The sequence below is a fragment of the Excalfactoria chinensis genome, chromosome 4 (genome assembly GCF_039878825.1).
Source record: "Excalfactoria chinensis isolate bCotChi1 chromosome 4, bCotChi1.hap2, whole genome shotgun sequence".
Taxonomy (NCBI): Eukaryota; Metazoa; Chordata; class Aves; order Galliformes; family Phasianidae; genus Excalfactoria; species Excalfactoria chinensis.
This window is the reverse complement of record NC_092828.1, coordinates 69,073,191-69,085,597: the sequence shown is the minus strand read 5'-3', so window position 1 is coordinate 69,085,597 and position 12,407 is coordinate 69,073,191. Positions and strand designations below refer to the sequence as shown.

At 50.9% G+C, this 12,407-nt stretch overlaps 2 protein-coding genes across 2 annotated transcripts in view; one reads left to right on the top strand and one right to left on the bottom strand.

Moving 5' to 3' along the window:
* Positions 1-3,964, top strand: part of TBC1D8B (TBC1 domain family member 8B) — a 32,700-nt gene extending 28,736 nt beyond the window's left edge. The window contains exons 20-21 of the mRNA XM_072334736.1: positions 12-109; positions 334-3,964. Coding sequence (XP_072190837.1) covers positions 12-109; positions 334-744 — 509 coding nt within the window. The 3' untranslated portion in view covers positions 745-3,964. The remainder of the gene's footprint in view (positions 1-11; positions 110-333) is intronic.
* Positions 3,965-4,581: 617 nt separating this feature from the next.
* Positions 4,582-12,407, bottom strand: part of PASD1 (PAS domain containing repressor 1) — a 43,750-nt gene continuing 35,924 nt past the window's right edge. Inside the window, exons 14-22 of the mRNA XM_072336350.1 lie at positions 12,167-12,290; positions 11,782-11,951; positions 11,318-11,392; positions 10,743-10,901; positions 9,948-10,142; positions 9,109-9,305; positions 8,650-8,742; positions 8,208-8,415; positions 4,582-7,202 (exon numbers count right to left, since the gene is read on the bottom strand). Of these exons, the coding sequence (XP_072192451.1) occupies positions 7,032-7,202; positions 8,208-8,415; positions 8,650-8,742; positions 9,109-9,305; positions 9,948-10,142; positions 10,743-10,901; positions 11,318-11,392; positions 11,782-11,951; positions 12,167-12,290 (1,392 nt within the window). The 3' untranslated portion in view covers positions 4,582-7,031. The remainder of the gene's footprint in view (positions 7,203-8,207; positions 8,416-8,649; positions 8,743-9,108; positions 9,306-9,947; positions 10,143-10,742; positions 10,902-11,317; positions 11,393-11,781; positions 11,952-12,166; positions 12,291-12,407) is intronic.

The window sequence follows — 12,407 nt, the reverse complement described above, 5'->3', positions numbered from 1 at the left end:
TGGTCAAATAGGGAAGGGCAAGGTTGATATCCAGGCCTATCTGAAGCAGTGGCAAGATGAACTTCTTAGAAAAGAAGAAAACATTAAGGATTTGCCAAGAATGAATCAGGTAAAACTGTCTGCGTCTACTTTAACTGTAAGCTTACTATAGACTGTAAGAGGGGGGCTTTCAGGCACACATGTTTACCAGGGTCCATGACGATGCTGCCAGTAGAGCAGTTTTTGCAGCAGGGGCCCAACAGCTGCAAGCAGTGGGTTGAGACTGCAGTGCGTAGTGAAACAGGAGAGTTGTGTCGCTGTTCTCTGAATAGTCTCCTCTGTGTGTCTGTTTAGTCTCAGTTCATCCAGTTCTCAAAAACTTTGTACAATCTATTCCACGGAGATCCTGAGGAGGAACTGTTGTACCGGGCTATAGCAGTGGTTACCAGCCTCCTGCTGAAAATGGAAGAAGTTGGGAGAAGGCTTCAGGGTCCCACATCACCGGTCAGAAGTCTGGCTGCCACAACAGAGGTACCTGCTGAAGGCTCTCATAAAGGACAGGAGGAAGGCAGCTCTGAGCAGACTGAAGGCAGCGGAGAGCAGGGTCTGAGAAAGAGCCACGAATGGTCTTTTGCCTTTGAACAGATTCTGGCATCCTTACTGAACGAGCCGGCCTTTGTGAGATTTTTTGAGAAACCTCGTGAGGTAAAAGCTAGAATAGAGAGCACTAAAAATTTACAACTTAAAGCAAGAACTAGGATGTAATTTACTTTGTCTTTGACTCTGAATTAACTACATAGAGCACTAGCAGATGAAGGTTGTTACTATGGATATCGAATACGTTGTTTACATAGGGAATGGGGTTTGAAGATTTAGCTTTAAACGTCAGATTACTGCTATGATTTAATGTAAATAAAAATAGTTTGAAGCACAATCACTTTCTTGCATTGTTCGTAAGTTTCGATCCAAGCAGGGGCTGAAGGATAAACTCCCTCCCGTACTATTAAAATATGCAGCATTGGTAGGAAATACTAGATGTGACCTGTGACAAACTTCTCTGAATGACAGCTGTGCACTCCCCACGTTCATTTCTATTCCTGTGATAAATGTCATGACTTCTGTCTAGACATTTTCCACTTAAAATGAGTCAACAGCTCAGAGGTTGACATCCAGGTTAGTTATTTCCAAACTTGCATGTGGACAGGAATGAGGTGAAGACTATGAACAGAGGTTTCAGCTGGTAACTATGATGGCACGGGAGCCTGAGGTTAGGGAAGAAAGCAACCCTGCTCACAGTTCCCTGCTTTGGTGTCACCAGTGGTCCTGCACTGTGACCGATTTCAGCCCCTTGTCATCACATTGCAAACTGCCTTCTCTTGACCCACGTCTCAGTTTCTGCAGTGTGGCCCTTCAAACTAATTTCCTTCCTTTATAGCTCAGCCTATATTTGAGATCTTTGTCCTATTTTCATATTGATCCTCTTTCAGCTTAGGCAGAAATGGTAGAAGCTGCTTGGTCTTCCAAGTTGCAGGCAGATGCAAAGGCTGGAATAGATTGCTGAAACAAAGGGAGAGCAGTGCCTGATCCTGTGGTGGTTCTCAGTCATCTTACAAGAGCCATTGTTGGCATCTTAGGAGTGTGGTGAAGAAATATAGAGAGTTTGGAAAGCCCAAGGACAGACTGTGCATAGTTGCTTCCAGATAAGCTGAATGCTGACTATGGCACTGTTATGGACAGATTGCAGTTGCTCCTTTGCCTACGCTGGGTCCGCACCCCAACCAAGTGATAATGAATTCTTTTTTGCAGCTCGCTGATTTATTGCTGCTGTAATATTTTCTGTCTGCCAGGATTCGTGGCAACAACAAAATGCCTGTGAACCTCATGTGGGATTTTTTATGTACATAAAGATGATGTAGTGAAGATGCTGGGGAAGTAAGCTCTGCCAGTGCTTTCCTGATGGGGTTTGACCTTGAACCTTAGGTAACGTGTGCTAGAATGGGTTTACAGAAAGATGGGAAGAGTCTGTATTTTAACGACATTAAACTGGTTCAGAAGAGCTGTTTTTAAAGTCCCTGTGACAAACTTTGTCTGCAGAGCAGTGTTATTTTTATACTGTGCATGTTTTTTTGTAAAGAAGCAGAATGGGGATGGTATCATTCACTGCTGGCTGTTGTTCTCGCAGTGCTAAAAAGAAGGAGGAACAACACGACTTTCGTGCTAGAAGCATTTGTTGAAATGCCACCATTGCAATCGGCGTTTAAGTTCTCGTGCTGCTTCTAAAGCAGGCGGTTTTGATCTGGAGTAATGAATGTACGAATGACTTTCTCTCCCCGACACTCTCAGGTATTAAGGTGTTATTGAATGAGCAGGAACTCCAAAAAAAAATAGTTGTGAAAAAGGATGAAGATTTGTTCAGAAACCTTTGTGAAGTAGTCACACGTGATACAGCATCATTCTGATCTGCATATCCGTGCATCAAATATACAAATGAATTTATTCAGATGGATGTTTCTGAGGCAAACTGGGACAGCGCTGTGTAGATGTTTTCCTAATGCTGACTTAGAAGCACGAAGCAGACGATGCTGATGTTCTGGTCTAGGATGTGCTCAGATAAGGTTTGCTCAGCGTGTAATTCTCGTGTAAGCAGCTGTGCTGAAATGAACAAAGCCCCATGAAAAGAGATACAGCTACCCAAGCGAAATGCTTTTGTAGGTCCATGGTGGGTACTGCAAACGTCAAGAGGCAGTGAGAGGTACAGGCTGTTCACTAAGCTACATAGCGCAGGGATGTGGAGGTCTTAAAACTCAATTGCGCTTTTTGGTGAAGGGCCAAGATGTTTTTAAAAGCACATGCAGGGTGAAGTTAAGTACAAAAGACTGTGCTGAAGGAACCTGCCAAATCCAATGGCCCTCTCTTATTACATGGTTTGGTTATGCAAAACTGAGCGACTTCTTGAAATACCAGTTTCTATTACAGTCGGTCCAGGAAAGCAGCCCTACCCTGCAGAGGGACGTCCATTCATGTTGTCATTTGGAGGCTTTTAGACACGGTTTTGAGCTTTGAGCAGCTTATCCATCAGCAGCAAGCGGTGTGGTTAGATAAGTACAGACGTGTCATTTCACATCTGTCGTTTTCTTTCTGTAACCATGCCCATTATCTCATGGTCCTGTCTTAGGAACAGAGTGTGCATCCGTCAGTATAAGAACACACGCGGTCGCTAGTGTTAGATTGCTAACACATGTTGGTCATGCTATTTGACTGGGCAGCTCTGCCATGCTGATTTATCCCAGAACATTCCCAGCAGCTGTTGGTGTGAACTTCACCGCCCTTTAGTAGTGGCTGGGCCATCATTATTGCTGATACACACATCAGATGCCTTTGTCAAACATATCCCTGTGCACACCGGCACAGCCTCTGAGCCTGGTGTCCCCCATCACGCCGCACTGGGTGAGTCCAGCCGCCACAAGGAGCAGCTGCTCTGCCCCTTTGTGTGCTCCACTCAGCAGTGGTCACCCCAGGGCCTGAGCACAGCACGAGGATCGGCCCTTTGGGCCTTTTCCACCACGGGGTGAACTGTTTATAATACAAACTGGGGCATCTTCTGAGACATAGAAATGGTGGCTGCCATGTGATTCAGAAAATGCCCCCTCTGCATCAGTCCGTTCCTAAGACAAACCACTTGTTCCTCATTCTAATGACAACGTAATAATATTCTATAAAGCAGAAATATAACAAGTAAGAAATAGCTGTATGTTGAATCTCCTGGAATGTTCTCATCCAGTTGTACTATACAGGGTTCTGGATTGTGACTGCAGTTGCTGTCTGGAAAGGAAGAATAGACTGTTTTGCTTTTTTTTTTGTTACAGCTTTGTCACTTTACCAAGAAGGCAACACACCTGTGTTGGCAGGTTGGCTTTTTATACAGCGTGCTGTATGTGGAAGTACTGTAAGACAAATGGGGCGTTCAATAAAATATGTTTCATTTAAGAAAAAATGATCTGTGCTTGAAGCAACGTTCTTTCTCGTGATGGGCTGCTTCAGATGTTTATTCAAGGGCATCAGTTGTGTTAAAGGCATTCTTAGCAAGGACTGAGCCATAGAAAACCCACACTAGGCCTTCAAGCTCCCCTAAAGGTGAAGAGGGGACCCAGGTTTTGCAGACTGGGACCAGTTCAGCCTTGCACGCAACCCGAGTGTGCTTCCATGCTGGGCTGGCTGCTGAGTTAGTCCAGGAAGAGTGGCATGGCTCATTTTTGCATCCAAATGAAGACATGGATAGCGTGTTGCGGTGGCTGTGATGCCTTGTTCTTTCTGGCTCACGCACTGCCCCTATTGCCTCTGGCAATGGTCAGGACAATCCCAGTCTCTGCCTTGAGCCCCATCCCTCCTGCTGTGTGTGCACGTGTGTGTGAGAGCGCTGCAGCTCCGCGCTCCTGGAGAGCAAGGGGCAGAGTGCGGCCCTCCAGCTGACCCGCAGTGCCTGGGAAAAACCACAGCACGACTGTGTCCGAGGTGTTACAGGTATGCTTTTATTTCTTTCTCTTTCTTTCTTCCTTTCTTTCTTTGATCTTTTTTTTTTGTTTTGTTTTTTTGGTTTTTTTTGGAAAATACCGCGTATGATCTGCTTAAAGCTATTCCAAACGCACACGTTCCCGTCCAACGGAGCCGTGCGGCGACACAGATTCAAGACAAGAATAAAATCTTTACTCTTCATCTTCATAAGACACTTCCTTTTGTTCCCCGTTACAAAATACTTTTAAGAATAATAACATTTATAAATGTATCTATATTTGACATCATATAAAATAAACCAAGATTTATAGTCGCTTCTAAGATTCTTCTTCTTTTACACAGCGTATGTTACAATATATACAGTCAATTTTTCACTGTGTTTGTCAAACCAGCCTGATTTGTACCCACCAGGCTTTAGCTTATATGTACAAATACGCTAAAAGTGCAAGACTTTATTAATTAAAGCTGCCTGTGTTTTCAGAGGTCTGGAATTGTGTGGCCTGTTGATTATAGATACACACATACATATATATGTATATTAAAAACACACACACCTGTATATCTATATATGAAGGGAGAGAGAGCTAGCACGTAGGTGCTTGTGTGCTAGAAAGCCTCAGGATGTCATTGAGCGCTGGAGCCCAACCCCTGGTGCAGGCAGCACCGCTCACACTTCTCTCATCAGCACCCGGGGGGAACCAAGCCCACCAGCAACCCTCAATTCCAAAGGGATCCCAAAAACACAGGTCGTAGCTATCACCGAGGTAAATGGGTAGGAATTCACCTGAATAAAGAGATTCATTTAGACATTAATTCTTTGAGCGTGAGTGATAACTAAGGCAAAAATCCCATGGCCCTGAGCCTACTATGCCTCATTGGAGGCAGGCATAGCTCTGGGATTTTGCCCCATGGCACACACAGCTCTGCCCGGGTGGCACCGGGCCCATGAGCGGCTGTGCTAGCAGAAATAAAGGGGGTGTGTGTGATAAAGTGCATGTTTTAGGATGCTTGTTTCAGCAAGGCCAATCTCACATGTAAACATCCTTGCAAATCTCCCCTGCTCCCTTCTCAGAGGCTGCAAGCGATGGACAGCCGTGCCACCCCACAGCCCTCCCCATCACCATGCAGCCCAGTGCTGCCATCAGGAGGGCCGTGGAGGGGCACAGCCCCATCCGGTACACCCACCACCCCCAGCCCCTCTCCTTGCAAAGCAGAGAACCCCCAGCCACACCAGGGCTGGCACATGGAGGGGGGACGTGCAGGGCAGCAACCGTGCTGCAGCCTTCTCCTCCCACCAGCAACACTGAGACATAAACTGTGTACAATAGTGTATCTGTGGTGTAAGTGTGTGTGCCTCTGTGCGTGCACGTTTTCCTCCCCTCCTGAAAGCAACGGCCTATGCCGTCATCTGTGTTTGGGCTCCAGCGGTGCCCAGGGTTAGCCCTCAGCGCCTCAGAAATGTACAAGTTCCTTTTTCCTTTGGAAAGACACAAACAGTAGGACACGGCTATACACCCACTGAGGAAAGACTGGTTTTCGATCCATAAATATAAACGTATAGTTAAAAAGTGGCAATTTACAAAAATACAATTTATTGCTGACCCTGTGAGCTTGTTAACACGGCCTGTGTCGCTGTGAGTATACGATTCGGGTTTGTCAGACTGAAATCTGACCGAGCAAAACCACCAAGTTTGCTGCCATGTGGTGTTCTACTGTGTTTGTTTGTTTTCATGTCAAGAAACATACATACACAACAACATCCACCTGGACCAGAACGGGATGACGGAGGAGAAAGAGTAAAGATTCTCTGTACGTAACCTGAAAAAATATTTGGCTACAGGGAGTAAAAACCATATAAATTTCTCTGCACTTCTTCTTAACCAACATAAAAGATGAGGAATATCTTACTGGTTGCGGTGTGAGCTGGTTTAACAACAGTAAGAAATTCAGGCAAAAGTGGTGTTACATAAATTAGCAGCATTATCCCAATCTCCTGGAAAACAAAATGGTGGGGGGTTGAGGTATAGAAATAAGGAAAAACTCCACGACGGACCTACGCGAGCGAGACGAGCTATGTACAGGGGAACCCTGCAGTGTGCTGCGGCGCTGGGATCGGCGTCACAGTGACTTCCAGCACCGCGGCCCTCATCGGATGGGGCTTGTCTGCGGTGCCAGCATCCCCACGGGGGCCTCAGCCAACCTGCCCACAGCCGGGCGGCTGTGCCCTCCAGGTCAAAGATCTGCAGCCAGCACTGGCACAGGCAGGCACGGCTCGGCGATCGGCAGCAGCATGCTGGGCCCTGCCCCAAGCACACCTTTCTCACCAAGTCTGCGGCTCCGGTGGGCAGGAGCCCCAGGTGAGCATCCTCCTCTTCCTCAGCTCCGCGGCGCGCTCCCTCTGGGGCAGGCCTGGCTGAGACTCGCAGCCCACGGGCTCTTTTGAGCGGTGGTGCCAACAGGAGACCCCCGCTGGGCCCCATGGCAATCCCACTCTGTGAGGTGTCCCCTGGTGGGGTCTTGCTGGTCTGAGCGGCGGTCGGTCAGGGCAGCTGCATCTCGGGCAGGTCAGGCAGGTTGCAGGGCTGGCCCTGGGTGTGGCGGCCCTGTGGCTGCGGGTGCAGGAAATAGCTCAGGGGGCTCTGCTGCGGGAGGTGGGGTGGCTGGAACACACGTGGGCTGGGGCCTCCCGGCACCGCCTCAGCTCCTTGCATCTGCAGGGAGACACGAAGGCAGTTGTTGATCGGACCTGCCCCAGGACCAGCACCCCTCCCTCATCTGTGCCCACCCAGCGGTGAGCTAAGGACAGAAGAGTATGGCGGGGTGGTGGGACGCCCCATCCTACCAGCCCTACAGGCAGCCCAGCAAGAGGCCTCCAGCAGGCAGCTACAGCACAGCTGAGGGATGGGCAGCCCTATGGCTGCTCCACAGAGCATCACCTCACCATGGCACTGAGGCCTGACTTGCTGCTGACTGAAGCTCTCTCCTCCCGTACAGTTACATTGCTGTTCCCTGGGCTTACAGCAGCTCCTGTGCACACACACATACAACAGTAGGAGCATTTCCTGTCCATGTTTGCAACAGCAATTGATTTCTCACTCCAAATGCAGCCCTGCAGCTCTTCCCATTCTTGTTTTCTACCACCTTTTCCAGGACAACTATAGCTTGCCTCTGCCAACCCAGCCAGTCTTGGAGACCACATTAATTATTAGTTTCAACAGCCCCCCTCCTTGGCAGCCCCATTCACTTGGCAAGCACTGATGAAAACATGCATCAAAAAAACAAAACTGCTTTTCCCAGAGGTTTGTGTTGGGAAGCAACCATTTTTTGAAAGAAAGCAGTGACTGCATCTGATAAAAACCCCTTGCCATGCTGAGACCTAGCAGCAGGAGGCTTGTTTTCAAGGGGACCAATCCCTTATCACCCATCTCTTCCACAGCGGGATTCCCACCCCAGGCCCTCTGGGTGAGACGTCATACTTGAAGGCCTGGCTCTGTTTTTTGCTCACTAAGGGGCAGCTGGGCTTGGAAATACAGCCTTGAAACTGGGTACCAAGTCAGGTTGGAAATGCTGTGCACATGGGCACACACACATAGATATAGTGGGGATGGAGGGCACGTGAGTGCACAACTCACATCTAATCATGGTCAGCTAAGTCCCATTTCTTCCCCAGATCCCTCAGATCCCACCCCAGCCCTGTACACAGCCACAGACCTTACCTGAAGGTAGAGACGGTGCTGCTGAACCTGCTGCTGTGGCCAGGGGTGGAGGTGCAGCGGGGTGCTGCCGGGGTGGGACACGAAGCTGCCATGGGGGAGCATCACGGATGGGGAGAACACAGGCGAGGGGGTGGGGGGCCGCACCGTGCTGCTGCTGATGGGCTGCATCTGCGTGACAGGAGGCAAGGGCTGCTGCTCTGCCACGAATCTGCCACAGGGAAGAAAATCCAGTGTGAGAACCCAAGCCTGGCTTGGCTGCCCAATGCTGCAGGAATTGGAGCAATGGGGCTTGTCAAGCTGTGCCAAATCCCACACACAAGTCCCCCTCCCACTAAGCGTAACTGACTAGAATTGCACACAGGTTTTTCAAAGCAATTTCTGGAGCCACGAAGCAGCACCATGCTACACCTCCACGTGGGGGCAGGGACAAGCAAAGACTCACTTCCCCGGCTGCCTGCTGGAGCTGCTCGGCGTGGGCTGGGTGCTGCCATTGGCAGCAGGCACCATGGCCTGGATGGACTGGTCCAGCAGCATCCTGTGGTGAGGAAAAAGAGGGGGCAGTCAGGGCAGGCCAGGTCCAGACTGCTGGCTGCCAACCTCTAGGAACAAGTCCTGTAAGCCCTCCCCAAAAGCACGCAAGGTACCACTGATTCTCCTCGGAAAAAAAAGCCAATGCAATGGGATGCTTCTCATCACTGTGGGACCCACAGAGGTGGGCTGAAACTTGCCACATCTTCCACGTCAGAAATACATTTTTACCGATGGTGAGATCTCTAGCTCACATAGTTTGTGCTGTTTCTTTACAGAGTATTTTGCAGCGCTCAGATCCCAGAGATGATGCCTGCAGACACCATCCTGAAAGGCAGCCGCACAGTATGGGGCAGTTTACAGCTGCTCTTACCTGAGGCTCCTGTCCTGGCTGTAGTCAGACTGCATCTGCCTTTCGCTAACATCACTTGGCAGCTGTGCAGCCACTGTAACGGGATGTGCTTGTGAAAACACCGTGGGGTTGTGGTAGAGGGGCACTGAAATGCTCGTCTGCCCTGGCAGACATGTTGGCTGCGCTTGGTTTCCTCGCATTAGGTGCTGCTGTGGTACCTGAAATGCAGATGCACAGATCAGGTTCTGAAGCCCTCAGTTATGCAGCTAGCTTCAAACTGGGAAAAAGGCAAAGAACAGCTCAAGTTCTCCCTGAGTGAAGGAAGTGGTAGGAATGGAATCCGTCTATGCACACAAACACCCTGTTGGCATTTGTCACCCTTCTATGATCCTCAGTTGCAGGAAAAATTCTTTCATCTAAATCAGGTTCTGGGAAGACATTATTAGCTGCCTTCCAGTACCTCCTGCAGGAGAGCAGGGGATTCAGTATCAGCGAGTGCAAGGAATAATGGCTTCAAATTAAAAGAGGGGAAATTTAGGTTCCATATGAGTAAGATATTCTTTATGCGGAGGGCAATGAGGCCCTGGCACTGCTGCCAGAGCTGTGGGTTCCCATCCCTGGAGATGCACAAGGTCAGACCGGGTGGGCCCTGCCCACTAAGTGAGGGGGCAGCCAGGGGGGCTGCAAGGTCCCTTCTAACCTAAGTTGTTCTGTGATTCTACACTATGAACGCAGACCCAGTGATGCTGAGCTTGTTTATCACAGCTGCCTTCCAAGACTTCTCAGACAGAAACGAATTCCCCTCTCACGACCACGAAACGCTCTGTGCCACCTGCCCGTGTGTGATCATTGCCAGGCACCTGGGAGGGAGTGCTGCAGGGTTCCCTGAGGAACGGGTGTGGGGTGGACACAGGGGGACCCCCGTAGTGCTTGGCCATGGGGCCCGGCTGTGGGGCCTTCTTGGTGCTGGGTTGCCGGGATGGCGGCGGGGCTCTCCGTGGGCTCTGGCGCTGCGCGTTGTTGAAGACCAGTGGGATTGGCTGCTGCATCAGCATCTTTAAGGAGAAGAGAGGCAGGGGTGCGTTACACATCGGGAAGGGATATAAGACAGCCCTTGCTGGGCTATCGCCACTAGATGGTGCTTGGGCTCTGTAGGCTCCTGCCCTGTGCTGAGGGGTGCAGCTGGCAGGGCCTCCACAGGACCTGTGCTATGCTCCTAGCTGCTGGGAGACCCTCCTGCTCCTAGCAGGCCTCTGCCAGCACATGGGCGCTGTGCCTGCAAACCCAGCAGCACAGAATGCCATGGGGATGGGCAACCACGTCAGCATCTGCACAGATATTCAGAGCCATGACCGCCTGGTGCCGTTATCCCTGCCACACGTTGTGGGATGGCACAAGTGGCATTAACTGCTGGGATCAGGGCGAGTTCTGACCAACCTGACCCCTTACTTGTGGTTGTTTTTCTAAGTCACGACTCCATCCTTAAGCAGTCACAGACACCAGCTACATTGCCAGCCATCCCCATGCCTGAGGCAACACTGAACAGTCACCCAGAGCTCATTTCCAAACACTTCTGCTGCAGATGACTCTGTCACTGATCTGCACGCTCCAAGGAAAAGCAAAGGGTGCACAGTCTGGGGGCAGGGAAGCGGTACCTGCAGGTTGGAGTCCTGCACCAGCTGGAGCTGCTCCTTGATGACGTGCAGCTCCTCCTGCTGTGTTTTGATGTCTGCTTGCAGAATGCGCGTCCTCTCCTCCAGCTGTTCCTTCAGCTGGTGCATCATGCCCAGTGGGGCTGGGAAGTGGTACACGGGCTGCGGGGCAGAGAGCGAGCATGGCCTGGGCCAGTTCCATTGCACACATTCATCGTGATGCTTTTGTGCAAGGCAGGCAGGTTATTGGAACACCTGACTAGCTATGATTTATAATTCTCTTTTATTTGTGTTTGGCTCTTTTCTTTTTTTGGCCTATCTCAGACGGGTCACATCACCCCCTTCTTCCACCAGGGCTGTAACACTGCTGTGTCAGTCTGTGCCAGCTGCTAACAACACAGATGAGTCTTCAGCAGCCCCAAGCAGTTTGACAGGACTGAGCCTTCCTTTAACCTATGTTTTGAGCATCCCAGCTTGGCTGGGAGGCAAGGGCCCAGCTCTCCTGCTTATCACAAAGCCCCAGCACAACCCCTTCCCTTCCACCCAGCATGGGGCAGGAGCTGCACCACACCACGTACCATCACAGGCTGTTGGGAGGGAACCGCCGACTGCTGAGGGAGGTGTTCACCCGTGGCTGGAGGCGTTGCTACCGCCTAAAAATGAAACCTTTGCTTTATTGGAGGTCCCCATCACCTCTAGTGCTGAGTGGTCACAGTATGAGCTGCTGCTGGCCACACAGCCCCAGTGATGAAAAGAGCCTGGAAAGCCTGAAAGCTTCATGCGTAGTCTGAAGGTGAGTCAGAAAGGAGAACTTGAGCTCCCACATGCCTGCTGCTAGTTGATAGCAAACCCTTGGTGTCAGCATCTATGTCTGGACAAAAGCCTTTTAACATGAGCAGACCCAAGAGATGTGTGCTGAGAAATGACAGAACTTGGCCTGGAGGCATTATGAACCCCGAGCCAGCAGGTGGCTGCGGTGCCTTCAGAAGCCCTCTTTGCCTCTGCTATGGCCCCAGAAAATCCCAGCCCTGGCCCCACACACCCAGAGCTGGGGATCAGACCCCTCCAAGGGTGAGACCAAAGCCTGCAATCTGCTCCCTTCAGCAGCACTGACCTGAGCGCTTCCAGTTGCTGCCAGCCTCAATGCTGCCTTCTCTGGCACTGCTGGCCGGGTGGGAGTGCTGGTATCGGTATGTCGCATGGACGAGGTGGCTGGAAAAGAGACGCTTTGCTGTCACACTGCAGCAGAGCTGTGCCCAGTCACCCCTGCTCTCACTAGGGCAATGGAGGACACAGCACCACAAGGTGTCAGTGCTGAAGCTGAGCACCTCTCACTGACTCAGTCCCAGCTGGTGGAAGCCATTCACCCAACCCCAGACCTGGGAGGGTGTTCTGCCCCTCACTTCCCCACCAAACCAGGTACTTACAGGCAGAGTCAGAGAGCGCAGTGTGAGAGGAGCGGCGGGAGCTGTGGGACGACAGCGACATTCCCTCCCGGCTGGCATCTTGGCTGCTGCCACAGTGGCCCACCTCTAGGTAGCTGCCGTGGCTCTGCAGGGAGAGAAGCACATATAAGGGGGTGTCGGGGGTAAAATAACAGGGTGGGTGCTGCCCGCCCCCTCCAGCTGACCGCAGGGCTCTCCCTTGATGGTTGTCCTGATGACTTTA